Source organism: Brassica napus, chromosome A9, assembly GCF_020379485.1.
Source record: "Brassica napus cultivar Da-Ae chromosome A9, Da-Ae, whole genome shotgun sequence".
Classification (NCBI taxonomy): Eukaryota; Viridiplantae; Streptophyta; class Magnoliopsida; order Brassicales; family Brassicaceae; genus Brassica; species Brassica napus.
The window spans coordinates 33,395,588-33,422,293 of record NC_063442.1 but is presented as its reverse complement, the minus strand read 5'-3'; the positions used below and the strand labels follow the sequence as shown (position 1 = coordinate 33,422,293).

General features: G+C 35.1%; 5 protein-coding genes and 1 long non-coding RNA gene across 6 annotated transcripts; 2 read left to right on the top strand and 4 right to left on the bottom strand.

The window, feature by feature from the left end:
- Positions 1-5,032: 5,032 nt before the first annotated feature.
- Positions 5,033-6,768, bottom strand: LOC106402498 (ATP synthase subunit d, mitochondrial-like). Its single transcript, XM_022705550.2, has 5 exons — positions 6,501-6,768; positions 6,096-6,177; positions 5,652-5,716; positions 5,457-5,543; positions 5,033-5,350 (listed from the first exon to the last, which is right to left on the bottom strand). Exons 1-5 carry the CDS (start codon positions 6,669-6,671, stop codon positions 5,249-5,251), a joined length of 507 nt encoding a protein of 168 aa, XP_022561271.1. The 5' UTR covers positions 6,672-6,768; the 3' UTR covers positions 5,033-5,248.
- Positions 6,769-10,541: 3,773 nt separating this feature from the next.
- On the bottom strand, positions 10,542-11,826 carry LOC106424935 (putative F-box protein At3g52320). Its single transcript, XM_013865684.3, has one exon. It carries the CDS (start codon positions 11,781-11,783, stop codon positions 10,569-10,571), a length of 1,215 nt encoding a protein of 404 aa, XP_013721138.3. The 5' UTR covers positions 11,784-11,826; the 3' UTR covers positions 10,542-10,568.
- Positions 11,827-12,921: 1,095 nt separating this feature from the next.
- Positions 12,922-14,003, bottom strand: LOC111216207. Its single transcript, XR_007316528.1, has 2 exons — positions 13,870-14,003; positions 12,922-13,085 (listed from the first exon to the last, which is right to left on the bottom strand). It is a non-coding gene; the product is annotated as an uncharacterized LOC111216207 (long non-coding RNA).
- Positions 14,004-15,993: 1,990 nt separating this feature from the next.
- Positions 15,994-17,605, top strand: LOC106424947 (transcription initiation factor IIF subunit beta). Its single transcript, XM_013865694.3, has 6 exons — positions 15,994-16,255; positions 16,373-16,484; positions 16,697-16,827; positions 16,898-16,966; positions 17,049-17,195; positions 17,330-17,605. Exons 1-6 carry the CDS (start codon positions 16,046-16,048, stop codon positions 17,435-17,437), a joined length of 777 nt encoding a protein of 258 aa, XP_013721148.1. The 5' UTR covers positions 15,994-16,045; the 3' UTR covers positions 17,438-17,605.
- Positions 17,606-17,877: 272 nt separating this feature from the next.
- On the top strand, positions 17,878-18,739 carry LOC106424958 (RING-H2 finger protein ATL18-like). Its single transcript, XM_013865702.3, has one exon. The coding sequence runs from the start codon at positions 18,213-18,215 to the stop codon at positions 18,675-18,677; it is 465 nt and encodes a 154-aa protein (XP_013721156.2). The 5' UTR covers positions 17,878-18,212; the 3' UTR covers positions 18,678-18,739.
- Positions 18,740-19,745: 1,006 nt separating this feature from the next.
- LOC106414560 lies at positions 19,746-26,592 on the bottom strand. The gene is made up of 5 exons (XM_013855198.3): positions 26,344-26,592; positions 25,957-26,256; positions 24,310-25,446; positions 23,071-24,096; positions 19,746-22,533 (listed from the first exon to the last, which is right to left on the bottom strand). The coding sequence occupies exons 2-5, from the start codon at positions 26,141-26,143 to the stop codon at positions 19,982-19,984; spliced, it is 4,902 nt and encodes a 1,633-aa protein (XP_013710652.2). The 5' UTR covers positions 26,144-26,256; positions 26,344-26,592; the 3' UTR covers positions 19,746-19,981.
- Positions 26,593-26,706: the final 114 nt, after the last annotated feature.

The following is a 26,706-nucleotide window of genomic DNA, read 5'->3' as shown; positions in this document are numbered from 1 at the left end:
AGATCGGGTGACCATTCGGGTTCGGTTTGGTTTCAATCGTTTTCGGGTTTATAAACTTTAGCCCTATTCGGATATTAAAAAAGTTCATTTCGGATTTTGTTACATAGATACACACTTCAGAACAGCCATAAGACAATCTTCAGTTGAGAACACAACATATTAAGATAGTCTTCAGTTCAAAACACAACATCTTAAACACACATTTCAAACCCCACATAAGACAATCTACAATACAATGATCAAATCTGAAAAGAAACAAAAGAGTAAGATGACTAATGAAGAAGTAACTTGAACCAGACATAAGACAACTTTTTGTTCACAAAAACACATGATTAAATCCAAACCTCGCAAACTCCAAACTGAAAACCCATTACTTGATTGCATAGAGGAGAACGATGTGTAATGCTCACCTCTGAGTGATTTTCTTGACATCTCTAACAAAGGAGACAATGACTTCCGGTGGTTTTGTATCTCCAGTTTGAGCAATCGCAGTTACTTATATAAATTTCAAATTCGCTGAACAGAAGGGAAGACAAATCGGAGAGGATCATGATTGGGAAAGGATATAGGGATAGCAAGATATTCGGGGAGCTTATATGAGATTTCGCACAACAATCTCAGTGTCAATTGAAATCGTAAAATGGGAAATATGAAATGATAAGAGGAAAAAGTAGCTCAAAGTTTGGATATCCATTTTACTTGATTGATTGGGTGGGTGGTATTTATCCGACCCGAACCGATACACATCATACCAAAATAATGAGACCAATCAGGTATGTCTCAAGATCTGAACCCGAGCTGAACCAATTTTATCGGACTGGGTTTGGTTCGGGTAATTGGGTTTGGATTATTTGCCTTGGCCTAAGCTGGTATGTGTAATAGTTGAATGACATGAAGTGTGACCAACCAATAGAAACTGGAACTTTATGTCAAAGACAAAAGGAGTATTAATCAATGCACTGGAGTTGCAAAACTCGTATGTATGTCAGATGATAAGTCTCATGATTTGATTATCTGAAACTGTATATGTATCTTAATTAGAGGTAAACATCTCACTGTAAGTAAAAGTTTAGAACATGTCTAAACGTAGATAAAGTTGGATAAGAACAATATTGTATTAGTTTGTCCAACAAAAAATTGTTTGTAATATTGAAATCATTCAAAATGAACCAAAAAGATCTTGACTTTGAATATAAAGCTGTATATAATTTACATTCACGAAGGAACCACCATCGAGCATGAAAATCATCACAGTTACTAAAGCTAAAGTTATGGCCTTCTTCAAAATCCATTAAGCTTGTCCATATTGCTAATCTAAGTTGTTTGCAATTTTAGATCAACATGTCTTCTAGTTCCACAATGAGACATTTTTACATGCGATGAAATGAAAATGTTTTTGCAATCACATGGTGCTACAACACCAAAATAATCAAATGTCATAAACTATTAGCATTAAAAAGTAAATGAAAATGGAAAAGATAAATTCAAACATTCTTCTTAATTTTTTAATTCACATTCTCAAAACCAATACTTTACATAATTTCAATATATCACATTCATAGCTATATCCAATTTTTGAAAAACTGATACAGTTTTTCTTCAACTATTGAGTTATAAATTTTTATCGAATTTTCCTTCAACTATTTGTATATAATTATTTATCTTTTCTTCCTAATCAACAAATGGAATCGAAATCGATCACATATGGAAGCGAAATCTCAAATCCAAATTAATGCATATGGAAATAAAAACCCAAATCCAAAATATGTAAATTAATTTAAACGAAATCTCATTGATCTAAATCGACACATATAGAAATGAAATCTCAAATCAAAATCAACACATATAAAAATGAAATATCATGAATCTTAATCATTCCATGCAAACATGAGATCTAAGGCTAAAGAAACAAACGACATATCCATTATAATCAAAATCAACACATATGAAAATGAAATCTCAAATCAAAACTGACGCATATGAAAATGAAATCTTAAATAAAAATCAAAGCATATGAAAATGAAATATCATATATCTAAATTAGTCCAATCAAACACAAGATCTAAGACAAAGGAAACAAAAGACACCATCGTTATAATCAAAATCAATGCATATGGAAATGAAATCTCAAATCGAAATTGAGGCATATGGAAATGATATCTCAAATCAAAATATGGAAATGAAACCTCATAGATCAAAATCGATGCATATGAAACTGAAATCTCCAATCAAAATCGACGCATATGGAAATGAAATCTCATAGATCTAAATTGTTGCATAAGAGTATGAAATCTTAAATCAAAATTGACACATATGTAAATGAAATATCATAAATCTAAATGAAAAATAAGATTCAAAATGTCTAGATTAAAAATAGTATATACAACCACCAGAAGAATCAAATGTTATAAACTATTATCATTAAAGTAATTGAGAATAGAAAAGATAAATTCAAACTTTCTTCTTAATTGTCTAGAAAAATTAATTTAAATTCACATTCTCAAAACTTCTACTTTACTTAATTTCAATATATCACATTCATAGTTTATCCAATTTTCAAAATTTTTGATTCAGTTTTTCTTCAGCTATTCAGTTATAAGTTAGCCAAATCAACAATTTAAACAATAAAACTCCACAAAGATATCACAACAACTAAAATGAGCACTACTTGTACATAATTATTTATCCATTTTCCAATCAACATATGAAAATGAACTCAAATTCAAATTGATGCATGTGAAAATGAAAACTCAAATAAAAATATGAAAACAAGTATATAAATGAAATCTCATAGATCTAAATCAACACATATGAAAATAGAATCTCAAATCAAAATCAACGCATATAAAAATAAAATATCATAAATCTAAACCATTCCAATCAAACATGAAATCTAAGGCTAAAGAAACAAAATTCACATCCATTATAATCAAAATCAATGCATAGGAAAATGATATATGGAATCAAATCGATGCATATATAAATAAATTCTTAAATCAAAATCGACCCATATGGAATTTAAATATCATAGATCTAAATCAGTTCAATCAAACACAAGATATAAGACCAAAGAATCAATAGACACAATCATTATAGACAAAATCAACTTAATGGAATCGGAACATCAAATTAAAATTGATGCATATGGAAAAGAAATTTCAAATTAAAATTTGGAAACCAATATGGAAATGAAACCTCATAGATCTAAGTCGATGCACATGAAGATAAAATCTTCAATTAAAACCGACGCATATGAAAATGAAATATCATAGGTTTAAATCAGTGCAATCAAACATAAGATCTAATACCATGAAAACATAAGACACAACCATTATCATCAAAACAAACGCATATAAAAAGAAAATCTCAAATAAAAATTGATGCACATGGAAATAAAATCTCAAATAAAAATATGGAACCAACTTGGAAAATAAATCACATAGATCTAAATTGATGCATATGAGTATGAAATCTCAAAACAAAATCGATACATATGTAAATAAAATATCATAAATCTAAATCAGTTCAATCAAACACGAGATCTACGACCAATGAAAAAAAAATACATATATTATAATCAAAAGAAACACATATGGAAATGAAATCTCAAATCATTATAGAAATGAAGTTCAACTTAAAAGCGGAAACAATTAAATATTTTCTTAAAATAGATTGGAAAGGTAATAGTTAATTATTATTTTTTGTTTTATAAACCAATTAACAATTGAAGTTTTATTGCATTAAAAAGAAAAATAGTATAATTCTTTCTGATCTTTGTGAGTTCTGATTTTACATAAACAATAATGAAGTTTGAACAATAATGTGAACTCTGACTGTATGTGATCATTTGACAAAAAATATGAAGTTTTAGTAATAAAAGATAAAAAAATTTGTTGCATATCATCCTTAAGAAGTGTGTGTATCAGTTAAACCAATTCGGTGTAAGAAAAGTAAAATCTATGACCATTACATGTATTGAGACCGGTTTGATGATAAAATCTTTCAAATCAAATCTCTCAAACCGAAGACACAACAACAAACCGGTTTGCATACAAGTAATAGTTAGACTTCTTCTCTTAAATAATGTTGACAATTGATTGGTTAACTAATAATAATAACTTGATAGTGATGAGCTAACAGAGAAGACATGTAAAACGACAAAGAAACTTGATAGTGGCGTACATTTGAGAGATCTTTCACTCTTTTTACTCTCAGTAGAACGACAAAAGAAACAACATTATAAAATTGATAACTAAACCAAATGGCAAGGCCGGCTTTATCCATCAGAACCTATTAAAATATCAGGGGTGATAATTGCTAAAATGTTCACTTTAGTTTAGTATCACATGATTTTTTTAATTTGACTTGAAGCCATTATGTTCGAAATCTATTTTCCTTTTCTCTTTTGATAATTATAACGCTCTTTTCTACGGGCTCCCTTCTTACTTAGATGAGGATTTCATATAAATTCTAATATCCCTAGACATTATTAAAATACAATTTATCTTTTTACCAAAAAAAAATTATGTTAACAAGAAATGTAATAACAATTAGCTTGAATTATAAATTGTGCATATTCCAGGGTTCATTGTGATTGATTTTAATATAAATATATGCATCTCCTATTAATTCATTTTCTGTTATTCTACTTCTTTTGCAAGTATTTGTATAAAAATTAGAAGCTTTTGAAATTCAAACAAACATAAAATTTATTATAGGGTTCTAATGCTCCATGAGACTATCAAAACTCGATAAAGTTTTACAAAGTGAAATTGACATTAAAGTGTTTTTATCATAAGTTTTGCATTTTTATATATTGTATATATCTTTGATTTGTACAAAAGACTCAGAAATAAATCAAAATTAGCCAAGTGAAACTGCAAATATAAAAATAAACACATAAAATGAGATAGAAATGATGTTTTAATTTGTTAAGTGCTTTAAGTTTTGTAAAAAGGATAGTTTTGAGTTTTAATAATATTTGGTACTATTTTGATTACATACTTAATATATCGTAAAAACAAAATCTAAGTATGGTTAAGGGGCAAATTTTTTTTGTCTGCTTTAGGTATCATTGAAATCCGGACAGGCACTGCCAAATGGGTTTATCGTCATGTCTCATTGGGTCTCCAATGAAGATCTCAACAGCTGAGTGTACTTATTATTACAAAATCACAGCAAAAGAAAAAAAAAATGAGAAAGAGAAGAGAATGTTTGTTTCCCAGGCCGAAGATACAAGAAGCAAAGATCAGTATCCCCAGTAGTCGTTACGGATTTCATCATCAAACTTCTTTTTGAGTTCTGGGTGCTTCTCAAAGTACTCATCTGCAGTCATAGTGCTGAGCTTTTTCTGATCACGCCAACACATAAAAGACAATGAATCATACATCAGAATCTTGAGTTGACAAAAATACACATCGAATTGAACTTTGTATAAGATAAATGGAGGTGCTTACGCTTATCTCCTGGACATCAACAATTTCTTTCTCCAGCCGTTCAGACTCCTTGAGCGATTTCTGTTCTGCTTCTTTCAGTTCCACCAGCTACATATATATCGAATGAAACAATGGCAGCCAAAAGAAACGACTAAGTTAAGACCCTTGTCAAAAACATTGTAAAACAATGGAGGGAGTTTCTAAGCTATTGCTCACCAAAGCATCGAACTTTGGCTTGTATTCAGGAGTAACAGTGTCCACGAACTTGGGAATCTCAACGCCTGCAGCAAACCAAAAAGAGTAAACAAAAAAAGAAATCAACTTATTCTCCCTCAAAATTTAATTTGATATACATATCCATAGTCCCAACCAACAGAAAAAGAAAAGAAACAACAATCACGAGTAATGAGAATTTCAATTCCAAGTTTTAATATGGAGCAAGTAAAAGTAATAAACTTGATCACTAATTGCACAAACTAGTTGAAACGAATTGGTTAAGTGTATTTGTATCATAACATATACTGTATCTGTAAGCCAGCATTCTGGTTTGAAGATGCGCATGACAAACAGAAGCTGCACTAAGTTTCAAAACCACAAATACGAGCAAAGAAATGCAGAGATAGGTTGTGTTGAAGAATACGATTAGGAGAAGAAACATACTGTCGTAAGCTTCCTTGTACATGTCAACAATGCCAGACCCAATACCCTTTCTGTAGAAATCCCAATCAATGGGTTCAGGCTCCTACAACGAATAAAACAAAAAAAAGACCAATAAGCCCACAAAACAAGAATCAGATAAAAAAATGGTATGATCAAGGTAACAAGATGCAAAAACCAATGATCAGAGCACAAGTAGAACTATAGCCCTATCAATAGAAAAAAAAATGGTCAGCATCAATGCTTTCCTTCACAAAGATTCAACCTTTCAATTGCAAATCAAATCCCAAGTTCTCTGATTAATGCGGAAACAGATCTTAAGCAAATATGCATTTCTCCAACATCTGATCCAGATTACTATTGTACGAATGAATTAGATGAGAAAGGGAATCAATCGGAAGAGCGAACCTGACTGAACTTGGTTTGGAGCTGAGTGTTAACCTCATCGAAAGCACGACGGAGGTTAGAGAACTCTCTTCGAGCCTCATCGGTCACAAGGACCTTCGCCATCCCTTCCCAATCAATCGTCCTCGAAGCTTTGAACGCCACATCCGCTACTTTCTTACCGGCTCCGCTCATTTTTTTGTTCACCCTGACGAAATGCTTGCGATGAGGAGGAGGAGGAGGTGGAAGATGTAAACGTCGTCCGATCCGACCAATGAAGGGGAAAGCCCTAGGATCGGATCACATGTCGTTTCAGTTTTCTTTATTTATAAGTTAATCCCTTATTTATTTATTTCTCATAAAACAACCCCATTAACTTTCAATAAATGCATTTGACTCTAGTCTCTTGGAACAAATTACAAACCTTTAATGGGTACTACTACTGCTACATAGTCTGAATTTGTTTTCTTTTTCTTTCTTTTATTGATGTGTGAAATCAAATTTCTTATGGCTGTAATAATCGTGAAATCATGCTCACAAGGAACTGAGACATTACTTTGACAATCATCATTTTTGCTTATATTTATTTAATTTGTCTTCTTCGTGAATAGAAAGTTACAACAACAACCAAATGTTTACCAAGATATGATTACTGTTTGAGATCAAACTGATCAAGGATAAATACAAGGTGAGTTTTTAAAAAAAAAATTCTCGAGTTTGCAGTTTCAAAATCAATATTGAGTATCTAATATGATGATATAAAATTTCAAGGAAAAGAATTGTGAGAATTGTTAAATGTATTTTGTGGTTGATTTACTAGCCTGTAAAATCATGGGAAATTAGAAAATGTTGAAAAAGAATGATAAATTTGCTACCTTGTGAGAAAATTAAAAGTGGACAAAATCATATCAAAAAGTTATAATGAAATTATATGAGTTGAACACAATGAATTCAACAATGGAATATGTCATTAAGAGTATGTGTATAACTCATAATATATTATGTGAGTTATACTAATAAAATCCATAACCAAACCACAAACTGAAGCATACTATCCAACCGAGGAAAGATTTCAAGTATTTTTTTGACAAACAATAGATATATCATAATTGTTTAGATAATCAAATGGTATACATATTTTAGGTAAAAACTGATTGCACAATTTTTGAGGATTGTTAATATTGTTGAAGCAATACGGATACCTTTGATATTACTATTGCATTAGCTTTGGAGGACCCTAAAACCGTATTACAGTCATAAGAGATCACAATCTAAATGGCAAAAACTAAATTGAACTACATAATTTAACGACGCAGAAAAATAGATATCAAACACATGGAAACAAAATCAACGCAGATCTAAATTTACAAACGAAATATAAGAGCAATCTATCACATACATGTGAACTACATGCCGTTTTTAGAATCAAATTGGCATGTAGTTTTATTATTATTTTCTTCGTTAATTTTGCTTTATATTTGGAGGGGAGAGAGAGTGTGAGGAAATGAAGAAAAAAACCCACACAGAAAAATACTCACACAGAAAAACTCAGACGCGAAAATAGATCTGCTCATTGAAGTTGATTTGCAAGTTCAAAAGGAAATCACAACTGAAGTGGAGCTGATCAAAAAGCGATACACAGTTTGAGATCTGATAATTCACTTTTTGTTTTTTTATCTTTTCAAATTTTTCTTTTGTGGAGATTTGATGTTCTTCAAGAGTTTTATCGACGAGAAATGTCCCTGGATTTCCCAGAGATGTGCTGCAGGCGATGTTGTGTTAGTAAGAGGAGAATCACTTCTTCAATCATCATCATCAAATCTCTTTGGTCTTTTGATTTTGAAATGATTCTTCTTCTCTGCTTGGATGTGCGGGTAAGTAGGATCCTTCGTGATTCATTCATAATGAGTCATGTTTACATTGCTGATCCCGAGGATGAGGACAATGCTTGGAGTCGACGGCGAAGATAAATGGTAAGATGATCGCACTTTTAAAATATATGGATTTTTATAGATATTTTCATGTTTCTTTTTCCTTTTTGGATGTGTGTCTTTTGCTTTAACATTGTTTCCTAATTTGCCTCGAAAGATTTTTAAATTTAAACCTATTTGTTATGATCATTGTTACACTTCTCCATTGTTATCCATTTGTCGATTTTCATTCAATGTGTATCATTCCATATTCAATAGGAGAAACAAAGATATGAGGATTCAACATGAGTTTAAGATACATATGTACATCATCAACCATGTACACACACGACCTTATATCTGAAAGAAGAATATGATTCAAGTCCTTGGCCACATAAGACTTAGTCAACTCAAGTGTTGACTTCCCTTCTTTTATTATTATTTCCCCTTGCATCTCAACAACTTATTCTTCTCGAGCCTGAGCAACCCCACCCGTGTATAGGTTCTAACATCATAATACTAATATTGTAGGACAGTATTTTTTTTCATTTAATTTTAAAATGTTTCAAAATTTGGTCAATCACAAAGAAACATGTGTCGTGATAGTTTCGAAAGGGTCTTTTAAAAGTTCTAAAATGTATACCAAACAAAGAGCACCTCTAATGTAGGTTTTTAAGACAAGTTTCCAAAATTAGAAATAATCAAAAAATGTAAAAAAGTAAGAAAAGTGTCATAACCTTATAAAAACCCACACATCCATGTGCCATTTTATATTAGTTCAAATTTAAAATAGTAAATAAAAATTAATTACTTAAATTAATTGCAATAAAATATTAAGGATTTGCTTTTTTAGATACTTAATGGAGTTCTAACTCTTGTGGATGCTCTTAGAAACTCAATAAGCTAATAATGTGTTATTCAACCCCAGTCTTCCTTTTATCCCTCTTATAGTTAGGAAAATAGCATTCTTTTATTTGAAAGGCATCACGCAAATAGTCCAATTCTTTCTTACCGGCTCCGCTCATTTTTGTTCACCTTGACGAAATGCTTGCGAAGAGGAGGAGGAAGAGGAAGAAGATGAAGTAAACGTCATCCAATCTGACCAATGAAGGGGATGGGATGCCCTAAAATTCCAAAAAGCCTTACAGGTCCTTTCATTTTTCTTTTCTTTATAATTTAGTCCCTTTTTAATTTAATTTTCATAAAAACGACCCAATTAACTTTCAATACATATGCCATTTGGCTCTCTTGGAACAAATTACAAATCTTAATGGTTAACCTTCCAAAAAAAATCTAAACATGAAACTTCCAGTTAATCTTGGTGAGAGAGGGAACACAAAATATATACTCAATCAACACCAAACAAGAAGATGCATTGGTTATTACTTGGATATGGAACCGACCAAAGATGAGGACTCTAAACAACTCCACAAGATTATTCAATCTGGTAAAGGGTTGCAAAGCCATTCAGTTTTTTTTTACTAGTTTGGGTATAATAGCATGATTTGGTTTAATTTATACCTCATGAGAGTATTTAAGTTGACCAAGATCGATTAGTAGCTATACTTGATGTGCATGCAGATATATATCCACAATCCCCAAGAACAGCTTGATTTGGCCTTGGACATCAAAATTCCAGCCAGAGTGCATTTGAAATCCTAACGACACGGAACATAACATCTAGGCTACAGACCAGTCGTCCTACATTGGTTAAGTCGAATAGTATTTGTTGCTTAATGTTTTAAGGAGACCCTTCAACTGATCAAGGTATCTAAAAAACGTTGTGGCAATGAAAAGTAGGAAAAAAATGAAACAAGTGCAAAAGCAGCACCATCTGTAAGAACAGGATGCAAGCACTTTGGTTGTAACCTGCCCTTTGGTCAGCATGTAAATTTCATGTTTGCTGACTTGGATAAACAAACTGTAAACATCACCACCTCCTTCATAAACTAATGCAAAATGAAAACTAATGAGTTTTTCAGAAAAAAACGTTTTAGTTTTGTGCGATAAGCAACTCATGACCTAGACAGCTACTATATATGCGCATATTTGTTCATACAAAATTATATAACCAATTTGAACCATCATTTTGGAGCCTAAGAGGGAATGACCTTGTCGCACCAAACTCTACTTTTAATAAGAGCAAAACGGCAAATGATATAAAAAAAAACAAATTAACTTTTCAGGTTTCCAAATACATAATGCTCTCAGTATCATCCCAAAAATTCGTCCTCAAGTAAGTCCCTATACTAGCTGATAATGGGTTAAACTTAAACCTTGAAGTTATCTTATTCCTCTCGAAATCATAGGTGAGAAAGAATACATGTTTATTAACCACGATCGATGCCTTGGCCAACCTAACCTCACCGCTGCGAGTGGTGGATTGCATCTTCAAGTGATTGTCACTAGCGAAATTCATTAGAGAAACAGGCAAAACTAGTGACTTCTTGTTTGACCAGATACTTTTCCCGCCATCCTCCAATGTCCAGAGGTCCACGGTACCATTAGTTGCAAGAAGCGATACGGAGTATTCAAAAACAGCTATTGTCCCACCGTAGTTCATGAGATTTGGGCTAGAGGTGGCGACGTCAAGGGGTAACTTGATCAAAGCGAACTCCTCTGACCTCAAATCAAAACTCATAACCACAGATGTATTCCTATCAATACAAGCTCCGTAATACAAGACACCGTTGATGGAGATACCTTGTGAGCAAGGACGATGAGGAGGAGGACTTTGAATGCGTCTCCATGAAACTCCAGGACCAAGTACCAGTACATGATGCTCGGATCTAACAACTCTCCCTTCTTCCTTGCTCTCCTCCCAAACTACGTTAAGCGCTTTGTACTCATCGTGAACAGGGTCGTGGCAAAAATAGTCCCACACGTTGTTATCATTAGGTTCAGGCATTATGGTGGGCAACTCCACGAGCTGCTTGGTGGTGAGGTTACAGATAAGCAATCTTCCCTGGACTCTGACACAAAGCAAGCCACGGAGAGCACTCACGAACTCGCCTCCCAGCATCCAGGGCATGTTTAGATCTCGTTTGACTAGAGAGACGTCTGAGTCAGGATTCGGATTCGGCGATGATGAGAGCAACGCAAACTCGGAATGGTTTTCCTTGTTGACAAGATGCATAAACAGACGCCGCTGTCGCCGAGTGTTGAGGAAAAGGTTGGTGAAACAGCGGGAGGAGATGAGGGAACACCAGTGCTTTGAGACGCACTTTAACCTCACCACCGATTTCGCCGGCAATCTCAACAAGATTTCTCTCAATAAATCTTCGGGGATCTGAAGAATCGTGACGGCAGGAGCTCTCCGGCACCTCCTACTGGCTCCTACTTGTAACTTCTTCTTCTTCAGCTCTTTCACGGTGGTTAGACGGAAAGACATCTCCATATTTGTTTCGGACAGATCTACTCTGACACAACCTAACTGAGATAAATATATATATATGTACTTGTCACACGTATCTAGGATCTCAAGGAATCTATTACGATTTATTCTATATAGTATAGTTTCCTATATCTAATCTATTAAAACAGAGTCCTATTTTTTATCTACTTAAAAATGTTGTCATTTAAATTTGGACCTATTCACAACTCATTAGAAATAAATATATATCCCTTATAGTTAGGTAATAACTATAATTAGGTTATACAATATATATCCAGTTTAACAAACCCTTATTCTTAAATTTGAATTTTCGACCGTTGAAACATTAAGACGAGTTGGTAGATATTCACAAACTCTACTCGAAAATCATGTAACAATATGGTTCTATTTCATCAGTTTCTTAACTTTATCTCCACGTCTGAGTCTGTAAAAAAATACATGAAATAATAATTGTGTAAACAAAGAGAATACGAAAAAAGCAAAACAAATTTATAAGAGAAAACAAAGCATTGCCTGACTAATATGTCTCCCGTCGTGCTTAACTCAAGACGTAATGAATTCCAGATGGACTGCAACTCTAAGAAGATTTTGTTGTGGGTTATGAAAGAGATTTCATTATGAATTTCATTCTTTATATGGTTTGCAAATACGTGATGCATATTAGAAAATTATTACATTTTTTTTTAAACTGGCCTAACTTTGAAGTCTTACTTCATACGAAATATACTAATGAGTAAAGGAAATGGAAGATTGATTAATTGTAATATTTCGCTAACAATATTAACAAACACAGCCAAATGATTTCCTAACATTATGCTAACAATATAAAATAAAACAACTAAACATTTTCCTAACAATATAGTATTAATCGTTTATAACAAAACAGAAATAATTCTCTAATCAATACTATTAAAACTGAAGGGCCTTTTTTGAAATCCACTTGGAGTTTTGAAATATTTACAGATCTCTGCCATTGAAATATTTTTAGTCTATGAATTTTTTTTACATATATTCACTACTCCTTTTAATTCAACAGGAACTATTTTTGATCTTTTTCCTTTTATTTTACTCAATTAACATATCTATTTATCTACACCAAAACTATATGACGTTAACAAATTCAACAACTCTAGAATACATATCAAAGTCCTTCCTTCGATCGTAGCCATCAAAAAAGATTAAATAAACTTTTTTGTTAACTTTATATGTTCAGAAAATTGTATATTGAAATTTAATTCATCATGTTCCATCAGCACTGACACTTGAACATTTAAATTCCTGTGTTCTCCTCACGAACTTTGGATTCTGCAGGTTTCAAAATTAAAACTTACAACTTTGGATTCTGCAGGTTTCAAAATTAAAACTTACATTATTCAATACAAATGTTTTATCTATTAATATGTAATTCAATGTTTTAATTACAATCATTAACTTCAACCATACATTTGTATTGCAATCGATAATAAACTTCAAGTATATATAACATTCGTGTTCATAGATTTGGAAGCTTCAATTTTTAGATGTACAGTATGAAGCTACAAACGAACCCCTAAACCCCAAATAATTATTTGTTTATTTTATTAATTAAATTATTAATTTTTACAAAATGTCAGTCATATGTAGGGATAACTATTGGGTTTAAATACCGGTATATTAAAAAAATGAATAATAAATCTCCAAATTTTGAGAATTAAACGGGATTAACAACTGTACAATATATTGTAGTTGCAAATATTTTTTCCAGATCAATAACCAAAAAAGGCGCAACATTTTAAACCAAACCTATATCGAAAATACTAAACTATAGATACCCAACCAATCGTTATAGTTCCATATCTTGAACATATCAATATTGTAGTTGCTAATCTTTTTTTCAAATCTTTAATTTTCCATAACTTGAAAAACCTAGATTCTCAAGCTATGATATTTTCCTAAACTAACGGCCTATATTTTCTAACTAAATTGAATAGGAATATCCTAAACCCTCACCCTTTACGTTTCCTATATATATTGGCCATCTAGCCTCAAAGCAAACACGCTGTTTTCTATTTTTTTCATAATAATGTCTTCCAAGCAAAAAACTGTTTACCTTGATGATATTAAACCATAGAAAACGGTGTGGCTTATCCAAGCGCCAAAATGGTGCATACCTGGAAACCATCCAATCCCAGGTTTGGTGAGACTTCAGAAATAATATTTGTAGACAAAAAGGTAAATACTTAGACATGTTAACATGTTTTTTGATTTTTTCGTGAGATCATGGACTAACATCTGTGGTAAAATAAATATGTTCTTCCAGGGATAAAAATTCAAGCTACATGTAGGAAGAACTATTTCAAGTCTTTGGGTGATGAATGCAATGTTGGCAAATGGAAGACTCTATTTATTTTATGGCATAGATTAATTTATTTTATTAATATATAAATATTAAATTAACTTTTTGATTTATATCAACTATTTAACTATTATACAAAGTAACTGTTAAATAATAAAATCTTGGGATAATTAAGATAAGAAATACTTTTTATCTAGAAAATAAGAATATTTTTTAAAAAAAAATTATTATATTTTACATATTTAATACAATCTATACAAAAAATACGTTTGTAAAGTATTTCTATTAAAACATTAAAACTTATTATTTTTAAATTTAATGGTTAAGATAAAAAACCATGTTATTCTATTTCTAGCAAAAGAACAATAATCATACTGTGTTTCTAAGTTACACTTTAAAACATAAATATTATATGTGTAAGATTATATTTATGCATAGTTTAAAATTCTAAAGGTATAGAAATCATAATTTATTTTGTGTTTTAGTTAACGATATAAAATCTATACTGCTAAACTAGAGATTTATGTTGTCATTAAGAGCATGACTGATTTCCCCGCTACCATCCGCAAACATAACTTTTACGGTTGTTAGCGGTTGTTGGTGTTTTGCAATAATCATTCAAACCGCTCTTAACAGCTTCAAACCGTTCTAAACCTCTTAAATTCAAAAGCTGGTTTCAGCTATCGTTTGCAGGAGTTGCGGGAAGTTAAATTTTTTTTCTTCTTTTCAAAAAATATAAATACAACAATAAAAATAAAAATTTAAAATTGAAATAATAGAAATACTAAAATATATCTATTATATTTTAATTTATATTATAAATTATTAAAATAAAAATCTTTTCTATAATTTTTTAAAAAATAAAAAATATAATTTTATAAATATAATTTTTATATTTATTATAATATTATGATGTTTAATATTTTTATAATTATATAAAATATAAATATTGTTAAAAGCACCAAGTTCTAACCGTAGTACCAATAGTATAATGTTCATGAATATCGCGTAAAACCGCAACCATCCGTCCAACCTCAACCATAACCCGTTGCGGTTACACCAGGCCTTAAGTCAAATATATGAACAGTTTTGTCAACTATGAATCTCGAAACATAATTACACATCTTACAATTTTATTTCCTAATACAATCGAAATAAACATGTTTTGATATGTTAACTTAACAGAAAACAAATCCCGCGCTTTCAAAGCGCGGGTCAAAATCTAGTTCTCTAGTTAAAGTTATGTATAGTTTCCTATTAGTAATAGGGAATCACATACTCTAATATTAATATAATATTTCCTTTTTCCTACCGGTTCACTTTTTGAATTTTCATTCTCAATAAATAATGCAATCTATGTATAAAAAACTGACAAAGAACATACAACTCCATCGTCAGGAACAATAGATACCATCTCCAGCTAGTTTTCTTGGTCAGCTCTTAGTTCATTGAAGGCATGATAATAACCAAACATTTGTCTTTATGATTTTTTTTAAAGGGTTGCAACAACATTCAGATTTTGACTACGTTGGATATATCATGATTGAGTTTATAACGTATGCATGAGAGTATTCAAGTTGAACAAGATCGACTGATAGCTCACACTTGATGTGCATGAAGATAATGTACATCATCAAGCCAGTAGAAAGCACTAATTAACATGAGGAGAAAGCATTAATAAAATTAAGAAATGTGTTCTTTGTATAAATGTTCTGCAATTGTTGTGTATATCAGAAATAAAACAAGCTTCTTGTCTCGTTTGGATTCTACTAATTAATGCTAAAAATAGATTTAGGTTTTGTTATTTGATTTGACTTCTTCCTTCCCTTTGTGACAGACACATTTGACAATAACCAGGACATTATTAAATGATGATAGGGGAAGCTTTCAGGGTTAATGTGAACTATGTTTCCATGATCTCTCTGCATGCATGAAGATGGAAGAGTTTGGGGCAAAGAAGAATGAGAATCAAGCTTTGGAAACAGATTTTGCAGAGAGACCAATGTGGCTGATGAAATGCCCTTCTCTCATCGCTTCTGCTCTCCAATCTCTTCCTTCTACGGACGATTCATACCTTCCCGTCGCCAAAGTCATCCTCTCCTTCGATCCTCTAGCTGCCGTCGACGAAGAAGAAACCAAAGTAATTTCCTGTTTTTTTTCTTGATCTCTCTCTCCCTCTCTAGATCTTCTCAGTCGTCTTCTAGGCTTGCGTTTGCTTTCTTGCGCGTCAAGCATGTGATTCTTTTGACTCGCGCAGTTCGTAATGGAATTAGCTAGGGCCGGATCTGGAAACATTCCAAAACGTTTTGGCTTGGATATGTCTAAGGATTTCATTCCCATGTCTGTTTTCTCTGAGTCTTCTTCACAAGGTAAGGATAACTTCTCCCTGTCCCTATGGCATGAATCTTTGGTAGTTAACACTAGTCAGATATTGACATTCTCTAATGATAGAATTCTCATATCTTTGTTTGTTGTATCGCATTTTTGGATCATTATCGCGTTATGGTTCAGCATTAGTCTGTTTATTTACCATCCAGAGATGAACCTGATTCTGTTTAAAGATCTTCTTTGGAATGTATAGGGAAAATGTCAGTAGAAGGGAAGATTAAAAACAAATTTCACATGAGTCCTCGTACCGAAAACATGGAGAGCTATGGCAAACTTTGCCGTGAAAGGGCTACCAAGTCTATGTGCAAAAACAAACAGATCCAGGTTTCTTTGAAAGAATGGTTTATACTACTGCATCTTTACAGAAATGATCATGTGTTTTATTTTGGACCAGGTCATTGATAACGCCACTGGAATGTATATGTGGCCAACACCGGGAACTGTAGCCCCCACGGGAACCTTTGTACTATCTTTACCCCTCTAACATTACCTAGTATTATTTCTCACTTACACCTAAGAAAATACAACTCATTGTTTTGTATCAGGAAAAGAAGAAAGTGACAACCAAGACAACAGAAATGAAGAGAACAAGAAGGGATCGAAGAGAGATGGAGGAGGTCATGTTTAATCTCTTTGAAAGACAATCTCACTGGACTCTGAGGAACCTCATTCAAGATACAGACCAACCAGAGGTAAACCTAATTAAAGGAAAAACACTTTTGTATAGTGCTTGATTGAGAGATTTCAAAAGAGAACAAATACAAAAAAAAATGAGGTTGTATTGCTTAATGAAATGTGTAACGGTATTGAATGTGCTTTGATGCAGCAATTCTTGAAAGATTTGCTTAGAGACCTTTGCATTTACAACAACAAAGGGAGCAACCAAGGAACATATGAGCTGAAGCCTGAGTACAAGAGATCCACACAAGAATAAGTATTGGTCAAAAGGCTTTGTTCAGGTTTTGGATGGTTAAACTTAACAAATTTAATTTCAAGTAAAGGCACAACCTGATGACTTTCTAAAACATTTCTCATAAATTTGATTTCAACTTTCACAAAATGTAAAAACAAAAAGTTGTGGGTTTACTTGTCCTTTTAAGAAATTTTAATCAACAAAGTAAAAAGATTAAGAAATGGATTCAAGGACTACCAAGAACCAAAACATTTGATATATGATTGAAGTCAAATAGTAAAATAATCAATGAGTTACTTAGGAGATCTTTAGTTGATTTGGTCGGCTGTATTATATTCATGAACTCATATAGTCAAGTCCTGTTTTGGTGGAAGGACTCCTTGCTTATAATACATATATCCCTTGACTATGTAATGTGATGAATCCGAGGTTTCAGGGATCAATGTGAGTTAAGAGGGATGGTGCATCATCTCAGTGCCACCTTTTGTGTGTTTTAACGCCGTCATGTGATTCATTAAATATTATTAAATGCAGTACTATCAGGTAATGCTTAAGATGGAAGCATGTTATCATCTCGTACGTTGACCATTAACTCCTCATAAGTTTTCTTGAAGTTGGGGAAATAGCTGACTTTTCTTAAACAAATAAAAATAATAAGAGAAGGGGGGTGGTGTGGTCGGCGCCGTCCCAAAGCTCTTCCAAGTACATAAAAATAGTATTCAATGGGAGACGATAGTAGTCTATATAAATAGAAAGATAGAGTGAGTTAGAGAAGCAGAAAGCTCAAGAAGAAAAAATGATTTCATTGTTGTTTCCACGGTCTCCTTTGTGCACAGTAGCCATACTATTCTACACATACGTGTGCATTCCTTTAGGGAAGTTGAAGAATCAGTGTGGAGATGTTAGATCGCATGATGATGATGATGAAGGTTACAACCTAACCAGTGTGATGTTTGGGGACAAGGAAAAGAAGGAGGAGGAAGAGATATGCTGCTCAATATGCCTTATGGATTATGAAGATGAGGATGCGGTGACACAACTTCCAAGATGTAATCATCTCTTCCATGTACATTGCATTGAACCTTGGCTTCTCCGTGGCAGTCTCACTTGCCCTCTTTGCAGATCTTTTGTATTCTCTCAAACTACTACTCCTACCCACAACAATGTTATTAATGTTCATTCCTCTTCCACCTTCCATCTCTCTCTTGTTTCTTTCTTCTTCTTGTTGTTTCTCCATCATCTGATTGAATACTTGTTGTAGCCTTCATTCTTTGTTAGCACACTCATTCTTTTATATATACATTTACAGTGTATTGTTTTGTCTTTATTACCAAACACAAAGACATAATCGCGTTGATGTCTCCATATGATGGTCATTTAAGAAATACTAAACAGAGACAACAGCAGCACTAGCTATTAGTTGTACACCACTCTCCTATGTTTCCATCCAGATGAGTTGTTACCTTGCGTGTGAACCAAACATTTTGGATGTGTGTCTAAAGCCCAATCAATGATAGGATTAGTAGAATCACTTTTTTGATGGAAAAAAACGGATCTCAGTCCTTAGTGTTGCTTCAAGCAGGTATTACTGTATGAGCCATATACATATATATAGATGCAGTATAGGACATGAGTTGCTTATGTCATTGCCTAGTAAGATTTTGCTTGCCATCAGTTATCTTTTTGACTGTGAATCTAAGAAATCTTAGAAGCAGATATAGCTTAAACGTGCAGCAAGGTGCAGGGGACCCACTTTATGTTGCGGAAGGACAGCCAAAATGCTTTGATCCAGATATTGTAGATGCTACTCCAACTGAAGATGGGTACAAATGTGCACATTCCAATAGATTTTCCACACTCCCTGTCCCCAAAAATTGAACAATATCGAGCTAACTACTTTGGTATGATGCAATATTGCATTGTATAAAACGATGCAAACTAGTGGTTCTTGTGGAGTATGGGGGTTGTGTACAGGCTGAAAACGTAATCAAGCTGTTCCTGGGAACCGTGGATATCATCTATTCATCTTCATGCATATCAAGTAGTAGAGCTACCAAGCCTGTTGAACACTCGTAAGGTATGATAAAGCCACTCTAGTCAAAATCAGAACTTCTTTGCAAAAGTGTCCAGCTATCTAAATCAGCTGATATTCATCGTGTTACCATCGTGCAGGTTTTAAAAGCAGTGGCGCCATTACCACCAATCCTCCAAAAAAAGGTAAGAGCAAAAACAATATCCTCCTGCAAGTTTAGTTGGATTAGTCTTCCACCAGACAACATTACATGTGATTCTTTAAAGGTTATCCTTCTTGGGAAACATACATAAGAGCTAAGCTAAGCACTCTTTCCATGTTATTATCAGCAACCTTACAAATACAAACATCAGCTAACTTTAAGTTAAAATCAAAAGAAAGAGAAAAAAAAATGCCTATATTGACTGACATTCTAAATTAAGAAGAAAAAAGACAATAAAGTGAGATTATGATACAGATAGGATGACACCAACAAAGAATATGCCAAACCTCCAAAACAAACTAATCATTGACCCTAAGAAAGCTTTTTTGATTCACGTTGCTGCTTCTGCTACACCATTTACCTCTCCTCCTATCTTACCTTTATCCTTACCACTCGAGACCTCTGCTCTATCTTCGATTTGCTTCCCAAAGCTCAGAATCCCACTGACATCCAGCTGAATCTCTTTGGTACTGACAACTTGCTGCTTCTGATGTGTGGTAAGTGCTTCGGGGTAACTTGCAACCAACTTGGCAGACTCTGGCAAAGATGTGAGCCCGGTTTGGATTCTGTTGCCATCCCAGAAACCATAGCTCGTAATAGGAACATTCTGAAGGTGCTGCTGATTAATGTACTGATGTCCTGTCTCATGGTCCCTGCTCAAGGTTGATGATGGCCTGATGCTTCCTCCTGGATTGTGTTTTTGCTTGCTTCCATTCTCATCAGCGGTTAGTACTGTGCCAAACAGCTTCACATCTCCATTCTTATCGAGCCTCTTTGTATCAGACAAACTAAATGAATGGCTCCTGCTGTGACCAGATCTTCCATCTTTTTGGAATACTGTCAGAGGCTTAGTAGCTGAGCTAGTACACTTTTTGAGTGAGAAAGCTTCACCTGTACGTTGAGCCTTCACAATCAAATCAGATTTTGACCTAATTATCCTGCTCGGATCTTGCGTGAATGATATCCACGGAATTTGACAAGATTCCGTACTGGTCGCATGTAATTGACCGTTCTGCTCAGGTTTGACATGGCCCAAAACCTGACTTCTCCTATCAAAATCCAGATTGACCTCAGAAAACTGCCAGCCCATGTTATTTGTTTGGACAACAAGAGGACTTGGCAACTCGGACTCTATATGGCAATTGGAATCTCCTTGTGGTACACTGACGCCTACAAGGTCTTCCTCAATTGGAACATGGTGCAGGCACTCGGGGTACCTGAAACTTGAAGGCGCAGCTTCAGCCTCAAGGCCGGAATTTCTGGTTCTGTTTGCAGCTTGCATCACTCCATCCTGCATCTTTGAACTTTGTTTAGGCACCACAGCACCTTCACATCCTGAGCCCTTCTCCACAATATTAGTGGAAAGAACGATTGACCCACAATACAAGGGGTCAGAAGATACAGCGATGGGTGTTAAGTTACCTTCAGCTATTTCCATTGACAGTTGACCATTGCTCTTAATTTTCTCCGCAGCTACATATGTCAAATTACCTTCATCAATGTCCTTTGAAGGTAGATCATTGCTGTTCATTTGGTCTGCAGCTTGACAGTGGCTCTCAACAGTGTTAATGTCTACCAAATCTCTGCAAGGTTCCGAATTGGTACCATCTTTCAAACGCAATAATGCCAGCCCATTCTCCTGTTCTGATCTACTAAGGCCGGCTTCCACATGTTCAAAGCCTGAATGGTTAGCTCCCTCCTGATTCATGTTAAGAGGTGAGGTAAGCGTATTCAAACCAATCTTGGCACTAACTCCATTATTGCATATGCCAGAGTTACTCTCCGTAGCACAAGGACCCTCCAAGTCGCTTCCACCACCCTCATTGGCATTATCAACACTTGCAGATGCGCTCACATTTCCAGATCCAGACTGTATACATTCCAGCCCAAGGCATTTCCGAACTTTGCTAAAGAAAACCCTACACTGATCCGGAGATCTGGTCCTGACAAACCTCGATAATGAAGCAAAATTCTTGCCAAATAAAGAGAAACCCTGTATAAAGGCAGATCTCTCAACATCGGTCCAATGAATAGGTCCCGTTTCCCCGCAGCTCTCTTCTGAACATGAGTCATCGTCTTCATTACTGTTCTCATTATGTGTAGCATGAGATATCCGAGGTTTTTTTGCAGCAGGAGCAAACTTTAGATGATCGTTACACCCCTCTCTAGACTTCACGGAAGTCCTTAAGCAGGAATTAATCTGCTCTGATGACAAAGGACCAACAGCTACAACATCTGCTCCAAGAGTTCTCTTACGAGGGAAATCGAAACTGTGGGAGTACCCTTCAGAGTAATTGCCATCGTGCTGCAACGAACTAGAACTGCTGCAACCTCTGAGGGTGATCCTTTTGGAAGAAGTCTGCCGGGTTGATGCAACCTTGCCTGCGTTTGCTGCTATAATGGAGACGGCACCTAAAATATCAAGAGAGGCAGCACCCATCTCACGTTTCCACTTTTTTGTTGGCGCCAACATGTAGGTGTGTTTCCCTTCTTTGCCAAAACTACGCTGCTTCTTTATTTTCGCAAAACAATCGGACTTGTGGTTTTTGTAGTAGTAATCGATACAGTCCGCAGTTGTCTTCTGAGTAAGAAATGAAGCAATTTTCTTGAAATCCTTCCCGTGCATTGCTAGCATACTAAGGAAGGTCTCTTTCTCCTCTGGGGTCCAAGGATTAATCATTGTTCTTTCCTTCTCAACGTCGCATGGATCTTCAATCAGCCCATTGCTAGAGATAAACCGCGACCTCACCCTTTCTTTCTCATCCAAAATCATCGCAGGCATTCTCAAAATGTCTCTAAGAGGCTTTAGACGGGTATTCTTTAGTAGCTTTTTCATGTAACTTACGAGCTCTGTCGTGGAGGCTACACTATCCCTTCTTTGAGCTGCACGTGAAGAGTAAACAGCTATTAGATTTCAAAATTCGATGAATCCAAAAAGTTTTACAAAGCAATCTTTTGGACTAGACCTCCTAGCTATACAAGCTAGGTGTTAATGTTAATATTACAGTGGAGACTATTAGAATAAACCCAGAATCTAACAAAAGTTAATCTAGCTTTACCGAATCAAACAAACTCGTTATTGTGGAATGACTTTGAACTTAGCTTCCAGATAAAAAATTATGTCCACTATTTGACAGCTCTGGCGCCCAGACAACGTATTGCACTGACAAAAAAATCCTCAAAGAGTTCTAGATGTTTTCTCTAAAAAACTCATGCTCCTCAAGTTTCTACAACTAAACATATATTTACCTCAGAAAAAGGAAAATCAAAGAGTAAATGATCTAAAGAACAGCATGACAAGACTGGCATCTTACAGTTAAAAGTTAAAAACCGAATTCTATCCAGACAAAGACAAAACCAGTGAAAGCTTAAACTACTAACAAAAAAAAAGCAGAGAGAAAAAGAGTTTAAGTACTTTACCTGAAGAAGAGAGCCTCAGGCGTACAGGTTGGGAAAGCTTCAGATGCCCACCATTTTTTGCATACGGAAATACTTCTGTTTTTTTGTTAGCCTTTGGTTGGTACTTTGCTGAAGTTAGTTGACGCAAATCTTTCTTCCATGCGAGCTGAAACGCTTTAAACTGAAGGAGCAAAATTTTCTCCCTAGCTCTCAAGAGCTCTATCCTATCCGCAATTTTTTCTTTGACATGAGAATCAAACTGCCTTTGACATCTGCCAGGGAATCTTGAGTCATCAAACGAACTGAAATCTCTTGGAAGCAATTTATTAAATACTTGAGATGATTCACTGGCATATATCTTATTGGTAGATAATAACTTAGCACAGAGCAAGTCTTCATCAGACACCATGCTATCATCAGCAGAAGAAAGGTCAATAGTTTCCTGATTGGAATCTGCCTTGGTAGACGGTATGGGCAATATATCTTCATTGCTTCCGACAGTGGCAAGAAACTGGGGTAGAGCACTAACTTCTCGACAACTATCTTCAAAGATTTCAACAGGATCCTTGGCCGAAACAGCCTGATGAACAGGATCTCTCACCAATGTTTCAGCCACAGAGGAAGCTACCGCTTTGAGACCCAATACACAAGAAGCTTCCTGCTGCACATTTTCATCTCCCTCGGAAAGGTCGGAACTGGGTCCAACAACACGGCACTGTCTTGCACTTTCAAGCTTTAGCGCCTTATGTTTGCTTTCAAGCAGATCAATTTCAGATTCAGCCATCTCCACAGCCTTCAAAATATCACCTTTCCAAGCAAGTAATTTCTTCATTGATGTCAACTGGACGGAACTGGAATCCCCTGTACCAGGATCATCAGTACCAAGCAATTCACTGAGCAAACAGCCAACTCGCTCCATTGAGATGTTATCAAGCTCCTCTATATTGATTGGAAGTCGTTCAAGGTGAATACTAGACACGGGGCTAGGTGAACGGCACACGTTACTGACATCACTAGCACCAATAGCAGCCTTCGCAGATGACTTATCTGCACATACAGAAACGAAATTAGGTGGGTATTACAATATCCTTGCAGATGATAAGGAGTGAATGTATAAAAAACATGTGGAAGACATGATAGAAAGAGAAAACGAAAATCATGTTTATAAAATATAAGGGAATATGGCAGAAGAGCTCAAGTAAAATCATAGAGATAACTCCAAGTAGCACACAGAGTGATGTATTATAAAATGTACCGTACCTGGTGATGAATTGCAAGCTACAGATGATGGAGTTGTAGGGGAACCATAATCTGGAGCATTGGCTGCTGTAGGACTTTTATCAGCAGTATTTTTGTTCAAAGAATGTATTTCCTCTGCACTGTTCTCCAACAAGTCTGTTCCATCCTCGGTTGTGTTAACATCAACTTTCTTATTCTCGTATTTCGCCAGGCCCTCACCCCACCCAAGACGTTGTTTCTTTCTAGAACTCATCTCCTCAGACACAGTAGTTTTGGGACATGCTGTAACATCTCCTGAAGAAGATTGAGTCACAGCAACAGTTTTAGGAAGGATTTTATGTTTTCCATCACTGGAATCAACAGCCCCCAAGCTTTTCAAGCTACTTGAGTGACTAAAACCTGAACTCTGAGACGCAAAACTCCCAGAACGGGTCCACACTGGAAGCTTCCCAATTGCTCCCAGAGAATTCTCCTTCCCATTTTCCCTGACACCGTCTAAATCACTAACTTCATGTAACTTAGTATCGTGCATGTCTTTCAGGAGAATCTGATTCCGAGTTCCCTCAATCCCTGCATTGAGGATTGGAGGATCTGATGCATTATCACCAGCTAACCTTCGACCGTGCATCAAACCATTGGATTGCTTTGCTGGAGAACACTCCTTATTTTCATAACTGTTCACCGAAGAAGGCCGATCCAACAAGCCAAGACCTTCAGAATGAGGATCTGAAGGAAGTGATTGCCTTTGATCCAAAAATTTCTGCTCGTTCTTAGATCTAACTGTCCGAGATGGGGTGCACAGCTCAATATCCATCTGCTGAGCGGAGTTGGCTTGTTCCCAAGAGTTCACCACAGTGGTATGAGTATCTGAAGCAGGTGGTGGCCTCTCCTCAACCGACCTCCGACCATTTCTAACACCACATGGCCTATCAAAAGCTCTATAAGATCCGTTGTTCATCTCCCATGTATTGGACCTCCAGTCCTTCTGGCTTAAAGGAACTCTATCATCCCTACAATTCCTGGTGTATCGCCAGTCTCCGCGTGGTGCTGATGGCCTGTAGTAGTCGTTCTCAAACATCCGGGCACTGGACCGAGAAGATGTGTAGCCATGACTAGACTCCTCCACAAACTGGTACCTTCCGCCCTGCTTACCATGAGCTGAAGAAAACATTACAAAGAAGTGAAAATTAGAAACTCCGCAAGAGCTATTCATCCACATATATAATACAAGTTTGAACTTTTACTGCTGAACAAAAGACATCAGAACCCATCATAGCACAGCAAGTGATAAAACTCTAGGAAACAAAACAGATTCCATTAAAACAAAACAAATCTACCAGGAAAAAAACCATAGATGTAATAAACCCACAAAAATAAGACCTTAGTGCTATACAAATCTATAACATGTCAAGCTAAAAAACAAACAACAATCCACGATTCTGGAAGCATCTACTGGTGGAAACACACGTCTTCTATGATAATGAGTCAGGAACAAAGTTATATCCTTGTCTCCTCTTTTCAGATTCCAAAGCAGACAATACCAATTCAATTGTAATAACAAAATCATCGTCCTACCAAATCTAAATCTAAAAAAATAAACAAAAACAAAAAACGAAGCAGGTGGATTATAAGCCCTAATAAGCGAGAAGATAAGGCTAGGAATCTTACAAGAAGGCCTGCGGAAGTCAGCAGATCCTCCCCACCGCGAAAACTCGCGGTGAGAAGAAGAAGAGGAAGAAGGAGAATCCCTCCACCTGAAAGGAGGAGGATCGAAAGGCGGCTCGGAGGGTCTCTCGTGCTTCCTCTGCCTCAGAAGATCCTTCCGATCCCAAGATGAGTGATCCTGCGGCGGCATCAAATTACCCACAACAATCGCATAGGACTTAACCTGTAACCCACTCCAGACCCCGTCACCAAACGAGATAAGATGGGAGCTTGAAATCAATCAATCAATGAAGGCCGCTTCAACTGGAAAGGGAAAAAAAAAAGCAAATCGGAGAAGCCGCAGTTAGAAATTAGGGTTTCGTCAAAGTTGAGAAGAGCGGAAAGAGAAACCTGGAAGGAGGCCGAGCTGTAATCACTAACTGAGAGAGATTCCACCGTGATGAGGAAGGAAAAAAGAAGAAGCTAAAGATAGAAAAAAAGCTTGCTTGAATTTCGGGTCGTAAGAGTAATTGGGGATTTTGTCAGGAGATTGATTGATTCTCTCTTCCAATTAGCTCCAGCAAGAAGATGAGATAGACAATTGAAGGGAGAGAGAGAAAGAATGAAAGAGAAAAATCCCCTTGTAACCTAAAGACGCTTACAAAACTCTATTTCATAATAATTTTTGGCGTCCGCAATTATGTTATTTTTAAAAAAAATGGAAAGTAAATCATGTGAGAAAGAAAATAAATATTATTTTTACTTAATTATATT

Bases quoted from the DNA above. Each gene is read 5' to 3' on its own strand.
- LOC106424935 (XM_013865684.3), bottom strand. From the start codon at position 11,783: ATGGAGATGTCTTTCCGTCTAACCACCGTGAAAGAGCTGAAGAAGAAG.
- LOC106414560 (XM_013855198.3), bottom strand. From the start codon at position 26,143: ATGCCGCCGCAGGATCACTCATCTTGGGATCGGAAGGATCTTCTGAGG. The intron at 25,447-25,956 runs GTAAGATTCCTA...TGTTTTCTTCAG, and splicing joins TGACTTCCGCAGGCCTTCTT to CTCATGGTAAGCAGGGCGGA. The intron at 22,534-23,070 runs GTAAAGTACTTA...CTTCACGTGCAG, and splicing joins CCTGAGGCTCTCTTCTTCAG to CTCAAAGAAGGGATAGTGTA.
- LOC106424958 (XM_013865702.3), top strand. From the start codon at position 18,213: ATGATTTCATTGTTGTTTCCACGGTCTCCTTTGTGCACAGTAGCCATA.
- LOC106402498 (XM_022705550.2), bottom strand. From the start codon at position 6,671: ATGAGCGGAGCCGGTAAGAAAGTAGCGGATGTGGCGTTCAAAGCTTCG. The intron at 6,178-6,500 runs GTTCGCTCTTCC...TATTCGTTGTAG, and splicing joins TCCAAACCAAGTTCAGTCAG to GAGCCTGAACCCATTGATTG. The intron at 5,717-6,095 runs GTATGTTTCTTC...GGTTTGCTGCAG, and splicing joins GTACAAGGAAGCTTACGACA to GCGTTGAGATTCCCAAGTTC.
- LOC106424947 (XM_013865694.3), top strand. From the start codon at position 16,046: ATGAAGATGGAAGAGTTTGGGGCAAAGAAGAATGAGAATCAAGCTTTG. The intron at 16,485-16,696 runs GTAAGGATAACT...TGGAATGTATAG, and splicing joins CTCTGAGTCTTCTTCACAAG to GGAAAATGTCAGTAGAAGGG. The intron at 16,967-17,048 runs GTACTATCTTTA...GTTTTGTATCAG, and splicing joins TAGCCCCCACGGGAACCTTT to GAAAAGAAGAAAGTGACAAC.